Source organism: Lynx rufus, unplaced genomic scaffold, assembly GCF_022079265.1.
Source record: "Lynx rufus isolate CCGP_SWC_20201006 ecotype Redwood Valley unplaced genomic scaffold, mLynRuf1.p SCAF_9, whole genome shotgun sequence".
Lineage (NCBI taxonomy): Eukaryota > Metazoa > Chordata > Mammalia > Carnivora > Felidae > Lynx > Lynx rufus.
Window position 1 is genome coordinate 100,830,992 of NW_025814897.1, and position 7,475 is coordinate 100,838,466.

General features: G+C 40.7%; 1 protein-coding gene across 1 annotated transcript; it reads left to right on the forward strand.

The window, feature by feature from the left end:
- The first annotated feature begins 729 nt into the window (after positions 1-729).
- Positions 730-1,641, forward strand: LOC124505500 (olfactory receptor 4C11-like). Its single transcript, XM_047071464.1, has one exon. It carries the CDS (start codon positions 730-732, stop codon positions 1,639-1,641), a length of 912 nt encoding a protein of 303 aa, XP_046927420.1.
- Positions 1,642-7,475: the final 5,834 nt, after the last annotated feature.

The window sequence follows — 7,475 nt, forward strand, 5'->3', positions numbered from 1 at the left end:
TGCCTTGACCTTTGTTATATAATGATATCAGGGAAGTGGACATTGAACAGGAAAGGCGTAAGTAAAAGACGGTCAAAATAGATTTACATAAAGCATATTGCATCCAAGAAACTGATGGGTTCAGAGATGAAGGGGTCAGAGACCCAAAAATAAGTGAACCGAACTGAGAGTATTTTCTTCCAGAGGGACTCTCCGACAATATGAGTGCTTAATCTTAGTGGAATAGTCTTTTTTATATGTCAAAGCATATAGATAAAACGCATAACACATGAGATATATGTGTGTATCTGTGTGCATAAACAATCTTAATTCTTAAGAAAACTCAGGATCAGGTAAGGCAAATATTTGCACTCCGTTTTTCACTTGAAAGCTAAATTTTGAGATAGTTAAGGCACTTGCCAAAGGAGAAGTGAAGTTCTGCAGTTTTCAATCTTGGTAGAAATCATAATTTTTAAAGGACATTTAATTTTATCTCCCCAGATGCGAAGGCTTTGTTGATCCAATTCAGTTATCTTCTGAATCAACAGATAGATCTGGGAGAGGCTTGGGCATCTGCATATTTACCAAGAGTCATAGAGGACTGAAGGCAGTCAGAGGTAACATAACATGGAGCAAAAGCAAGGCATTCAAAGTTCAGCCCACCGATCTTCCCAAGCTGTCACTTCTTTTCTTCTCTTTGCAGATTCAGCCCTTGTCCTCAACTGCACCTTACTTTCAGCCAGTAGTATTATGATGAATAGCAGTGTGACTGAATTCATTCTCCTTGGGCTGACACAGGATCCAGTAAAGCAGAAGGCAGTATTCGGGGTCTTCTTGATCTTTTACCTTGCGACACTGTTGGGGAACTTTCTCATTGTAGTGACTATTAAAACAAGCAGGACCCTTGGGAGTCCCATGTACTTCTTCCTGTTCTATCTGTCTTTTGCTGACACCTGCTTCTCTACAACCACAGCCCCCAGATTGATTGTGGATGCCCTTGCTCAGAAGAAGACCATTTCCTACAATGAGTGCATGATTCAGGTCTTTACACTCCATTTCTTTGGGTGCATGGAAATCTTGGTGCTCATCCTCATGGCTTTTGATCGCTATGTAGCCATTTGTAAACCCTTGCGATACACTACCATCATGAGCCGGCACGTGTGCAGTGTTTTGGTGATTTTAGCCTGGGTGGGATCATGTATCCACTCTTCGGCACAAATTTTCCTGACTTTGAGATTGCCTTTCTGTGGCCCCAACGTGATTGACCACTATTTCTGTGACTTGCAGCCCTTGTTGAAACTTGCCTGCGTGGACACTTATGTGATAAATTTGCTAGTTGTTTCCAACAGTGGGGCCATATGCACGGTGAGTTTCATAATCCTGCTTATCTCCTATGTTGTCATCTTGTACTCTCTGCGAAACCACAGTGCTGAAGGAAGGCGAAAAGCCCTTTCCACCTGCACCTCCCACTTTATTGTGGTTGTCTTATTTTTTGGTCCATGCATATTCATATACACACGCCCCCCAGCTACATTTCCAATAGACAAAATAGTGGCTGTGTTTTATACAATTGGGACGCCCCTGCTCAACCCTCTGATCTATACTCTGAGGAATATGGAAGTGAAAAAAGCCATGAAGAAATTATGGTGTAGCAAAGCATGACTCTTTGGATACAGGATATTCAGGTATTTCAATGTATTTTTCCTTAACAGCTTGGTTTTCCTTCATGGACAGGCAAGATGAAATATTCTCATTGTGGGAAAAATCCACTGGGAAATTTTAATTTCACTAATATTTTATATATTTAATTGAATTATTATGAATAAATACACATATATACACAACTTATTCAGATAAGATGGCATTAGAATAAGATTACCTAGGGGCGCCAGGGTGGCTCAGTCGGTTAAGCGTCCGATTTCAGCTCAGGTCACAATTTCACGGTCCGTGAGTTCGAGCCCCGTGTCAGGCTCTGGGCTGATGGCTCAGAGCCTTGAGCCTGTTTCCGATTCTGTGTCTCCCTCCCTCTCTGCCCCTCCCCCATTCATGCTCTGTCTCTCTCTGTCTCAAAATTAAATAAACGTTAAAAAAAAAAGAATTGGATTACTTAAAATCCATAAACATTGTGAACAACCTCGGCTGGCTCTCAGTTGAATTGTTTTGACAGCTGGCTATATTCACATGATAATTTCTCTTCCTGTACGATTTGTCTTCAGAAAAAAATATACTGACTATTGACAGAATGATTGTGTGTGTGTGTGTGTGTGTGCGCACACTAATTCTCTACAGATTTTATTCTAGTTTTTAAGAACTTGGATGTAGAGCTAATCCCTATGGAACCAGAACTTAGAAATGAAGGTCGTGGTCTTGACAACCTGGGAGTTGGAGAAGATGTTCTGAGAAAATTATGTTTTGGAATCTGTGCCTGAGGCTGACTCACTGGGACATGGATGGACCCTCAAAATCCACGAAGAGCTGCAAACCTGAGTGAAAACCCGGACTTTCTCTGGAAAACACTCTCAGTGTTCAGTGAATGGTGGGAGGAGAGTTTTACACTTGGAAGTGATGGGAGGTATCAGCCAGGAACTGCTTTTTGGCAGGGCCCTTCTCTTTCATCGTCACAGATCAGGGCCAGTGAGGGGGTTTGGCAGCAGGAATATGCAGAAGGTTAAGGGGTAGAAGGGCGCTAGAAAACAATGTACAGTGTAGAGAAAGCAAAGGTGAAAGGAAAGTGCTAACTGTATCCAGGTGGGATAGAAGAAGCTTTGCCTTTTTTATTGGAGAATCACTCATTGTGTATCTCAACGTTTGCAGGGAAACAAATGCAGTTCCTGTGTATCTCTATAAAATTGACCTAGATTAGCTTGACTTCCTTGGCTCTTCCATTTATTTGCATATCGGGAAGACCCTTTATTTATTTATTTATTTATTTATGGTTCCCAATGGTGTCTGAAAATTCAAATTTCCTATTCTTTGGGAGATCCTATGATTGAAGGTCCACATTACTGCTTTTTGTTTATGGTCTTCTGGTTTTGTAGAGGAATGTTTAAATATGTATTTTAATTTTTGAAGTTAAACTAATTGATATCTGTAATAAACACCCTACCACCATAACCACCACCAAGTCCGCCTCCACTACATCATAATCCCATAATTAAGTACTGTCATGTGATGCTGTTTCAATATCTGAACGTATAGTTACCTTCAAATTTGCACCAAGAAAAATTACTTTAAGTGATACAGGCTAATGAGAAAAGAATCCAATGACCTTCCCAAGTATGAGATCATTTCTAGCAACTGAAGACCAAATGTTATCATGTCTCATCTAAGATGCCCAAGACTCCTACATAGAAAGAGGTGGCAAATAAATAGTTAAATCCCAACGAGAACATATGTCAGAGCTCTCAGTGCCATATTACAAGAGGCAATTATGTTTTATGTTCTAAGTGAAGACTCCTGATCTTCCTAGTTTTGTGTCTTGCAGTTTCATTTCTGAAGCGTTTGAATCTGGTCATGTGAAGGTTATATTTAGAGTACTCGATTCTTAAGTGACCAAGACATAATAAAAATAAATGTTTAATTCTTATCATTTTTTGATTTTTAAAATTTAATATAGTGGGAGAAAGAAAATATTCATTAATATTCAGAAAGCTGTGGGAATTTTCTTCTCATGCTTAGATCATTTAGACCCCAGCTTCCCTTAGATTTTAGATAAAGTCAGTTCATAACGGTGGAAGAAGTGGTCAGGGGACTAAAAAGTCTTACGTGACCTGGAACCTTAACAAACTCACTCACCATGTCTGCTTCTGGCAAATGGTGAAAGATTTTTCTTTGCCTTCCTTTTGGGGGATTTTTGTAGGCTCTCTAATTATAGTATCCTGGGTGTGGGAAGAAGATTTCTGTTTCTTATGATCACTGATGACCCCTTGTTAGCCCTCAGAAAGCCAGTGGTTTCCTTCCAAATTCTGTACCCTTCCCAGTGATCTCTTTTGAGCTAGTCCCTAGAAGTTCTCCTTATGGCTTCTCTGTGGGAGTGTGTGAGGAAACATCCAGGCATATCTGCTCCCAAAGAGTTATATTTATATGGAAAACTTCTAACATAGGCTAACGTCAACCAGTCACCCTCACCTGATACCAACCAGTCTCTCTTCCTTCCTTGACTTTTCTTATCTCATTCTTCTGTGAGTACCCATATGGAGGGTCCCATGCTATGTTCTCAGAGTAGCACTCCAGCACTCAAACACACACACACACACACACACACACACACACACACATGCCCGTGCACGCGCGTGCACACACACACACACACACACACACAGACATGTGAAGTCTGGGGTGAGGGACAGACATATCTCTACAGTGATTTACTTAAGGATTTTTTTCACAAGTCTCTTGGCCACTTTATAACTTGACCACGTCTATATCCTTTTTCTAGTAGGATACTTTCCTTCATCTTTTCCTTTGGTTTGGAAATTGGCAAAAGGTGATTTAGACACACAGTTCACATCCATTGTGTCTATACAACATTTCAGTTTTAACACCTTTTTACATAAGAAAGGTTACATTATAATTTGTATGAACACTGGGCCTCAACAAGATTTAGTTTCATTTAGAAAGTGATGGTAGACACCACTGGAGGGGCCAAGATGGTGGAGCAGCAGGGAAGTCTTTTTTTCCCTTTCTCGTCCCTGAAATGCAGCTAGATCAACACAAAACCACCTGCACACCTAGAGAAGAGATTTGAGGATTAACACAACAATCTGCAACTTCAGGCACAGAACTCATCAGGTACATGGTGCAGAGAGGTAAACTGGGGGAGAGAGAAGCTGTGGATAGTAGGGAGCTGTTTTTGCTTGTGGACAGAGGACAGAGACAGGGTGAGAGTACAGGAAATGCACTCCCCCTAAAAGAGGCTAGGGAAGAAGAAAAAAAGCAGAAACACCCACAAGAAAGGGAGGAAGAGAACTTAGAAAAGAGAGGGTTTAATTAAGTCTCCATAAACAGGGGTGGGCAGAAGCTGAAACTCCACAGCTCAATACCCGGTGAAGCTCTGTTTGGAAAGGTGAATTCCCCAGCAGCAGACAGTGAGGTCCGAGGGGGTGCTAGGGGAGAGGAAGTTTCCCTTCCAGGATAACATTTGGTAAACGCTGGGTGGCCTCCCCACAGGCAATGGTCCCAGCAGACCCTGGATAACAGCCACGTTCACTGGGGTTGCGGCGAGGATGTTAAGGGTGAAGCCTGGTGCCATATCTGTGTTGTGATTTACCATAATTCATAATCCCTGAATCACTGCTGCTACACAATTGCATGAAATTTTCTAGCACAGGCTGGAACCAGGCTTCACTCTCTGGGCATCTGGAACGTCACAGTCATGTGAACCTTACTGGGGGCAGGGAGGCACCGGCCATTGCTCTTGAGACCCTCCCCCAAAGCATCTCAGTGGGCCATAGCTGTGAGGCCCTCAGAAGTGAGGGGTTGGATACACAGTCCCATCTGAGATAAAATGTGGGGGGAAGGTGCTGCCTGGTGGACTGATGTCTTGGTCACAGGCAGTGTAGTTGCGGGGAGTGGACAGAAGCCTGAGACAAAGGAGGAGTGCTTGATTGCTGGTGGGGGAGTTCACAGAGTTCTGATACTAGAGACTGGGTAGCTTAGTGTTTCCATTTTCAGCCCTCCTGAGCATGTGAATACACACCCATGCTCACCACAACCTTCCACTCTAGCACACTAAGAAGCACCATCTTGTGGAGGATCAAGCCATTACACCAAGGTCCTTCCAAGTGGGCCAATGGTGCTCTAGAGGAATGCCATAAGTGTCTGCCTGCTTAGTTTACACCCATAAAGTGCTTGATAGTTTGACTCCTGGGGGAAACTGGATTTCTTTCAACGATATTTCATTCTGTTCACTGGTCCATCTATTCAATTTTTTTTTCTTTTTCTTCTCTTTTCTCATTCTTGAAAAGACAAAGAGAAAAACATATTTATTTTCCATTCTTATAAAAAGATTTCTCTTTACGGTTTCTACTTTACTTTTTACTTTTTTGTAAATTTTTAAATCCTATTTCACTTTCATCATTTCATTTTATTCTACCTTATTGTATTTGTTATTTTAAATTTCAAATGTTTTTCTTTTTGTCCCCCTTTTTTCACTTGTTTTATTTCCTTTGTTCTCTATTCTATCAAGCTTCTTTCAACAACCAGACCAAAACACACCTACAATCCAGCATTCTTTATTTGATATTTTTGTGTTGTTTTAAATTTTGCTTTATTTCTTTTACTTTATTAATTCTTTTTCATCCTTCAAAATGATGAGACGAAAGAATTCACCCAAAAAGAAAGAAGAGGAAGAAGTAACAACCAGAGACTTAATCAACTCAGTTATAAGCAAGATGTCAGAAAGAGAATTTAGAATCACAATATTAAGAATACTACTCAGCTTAAAACACACACACACAAACACACACACACAATCGCTTTCTGTGGCAATAAAAGAAGTAAACTCTTGTCAGAGTAAAATTAAAAAAGTTATAACTGACATTCAATGTCAAATGGTGCCATAGTGGCAAGGATGGATGAAGCAGAGCAGCAAGTCAATGATATAGAGGACAAAATTATGGAGAATAATAAAGTTGAGAAAAACAGGAAAACTAAGGCAAAAGAGCATGATATAAGAATGAGAGAACTCAGCGACTCATTAAAAGGGAATAATATCCAAATCATAGGGGTCCCAAAGGTGAAGAGAGAGAAAAAGGGGTAGAAGGGTCATGTGAGCAAATAATAGTGGAAAAGTAGACCTCAAAATCCAGAAAGCCCAGAAAACTGCCATTAGGGTCAAGAAAAACCAAGCATCAAAAAGACATATCATGTTCAAATTCACAAAATACTCAGGCAAGGAAAGAGTCATGAAAGCAGCAAGGGGGAAAAAAAAAAACCCTTAATCTACAAAGGAAGACAGATCATGTTCACAGCAGACCTATCTGCAGAAACTTGGCAGGCCAGAAAGAAGTGGCAAGATATGTTCACGTGTTGGATCAGAAAGTATGCATCAAGAATTTGTTATCCAGCAAGGTTGTCATTGAAAATAGAAGGAGAGATAAAAAGTTTCCCAAACAAACCTGATGGAGTTAGTGAACACTAACCCAGCCCTGCAAGAAATTTTAAGGGGAACTCCCTGGGAGGAAAAAAGACAAAAAAAAACCAAAAAAGATCTAAAGCAACAAAGACTAGAAAGGACCAGAGAATACTACTGGAAACTTCAACTCCATAACAACACAATGGCAATAAGCTCATGTCTTTTAGGACTCATTCTAAATGTCAACGGACTAAATGCTGCAATCAAAGACATAAGGTAACAGAATGGAAAAGAAAACAAGATCCATCTATATGCTGTTTACAAGGACTCATTTTAGACATCAAGACACCTTCAGTGTTTATTTATTTTTGAGAATCAGAGAGAGACAGCATGAGCAGGAGAGGGCAGAGAGAGAGAGGGA

Excerpts from the sequence above, each read along its gene's own strand:
- LOC124505500 (XM_047071464.1), top strand. The coding sequence starts at position 730 with ATGATGAATAGCAGTGTGACTGAATTCATTCTCCTTGGGCTGACACAG.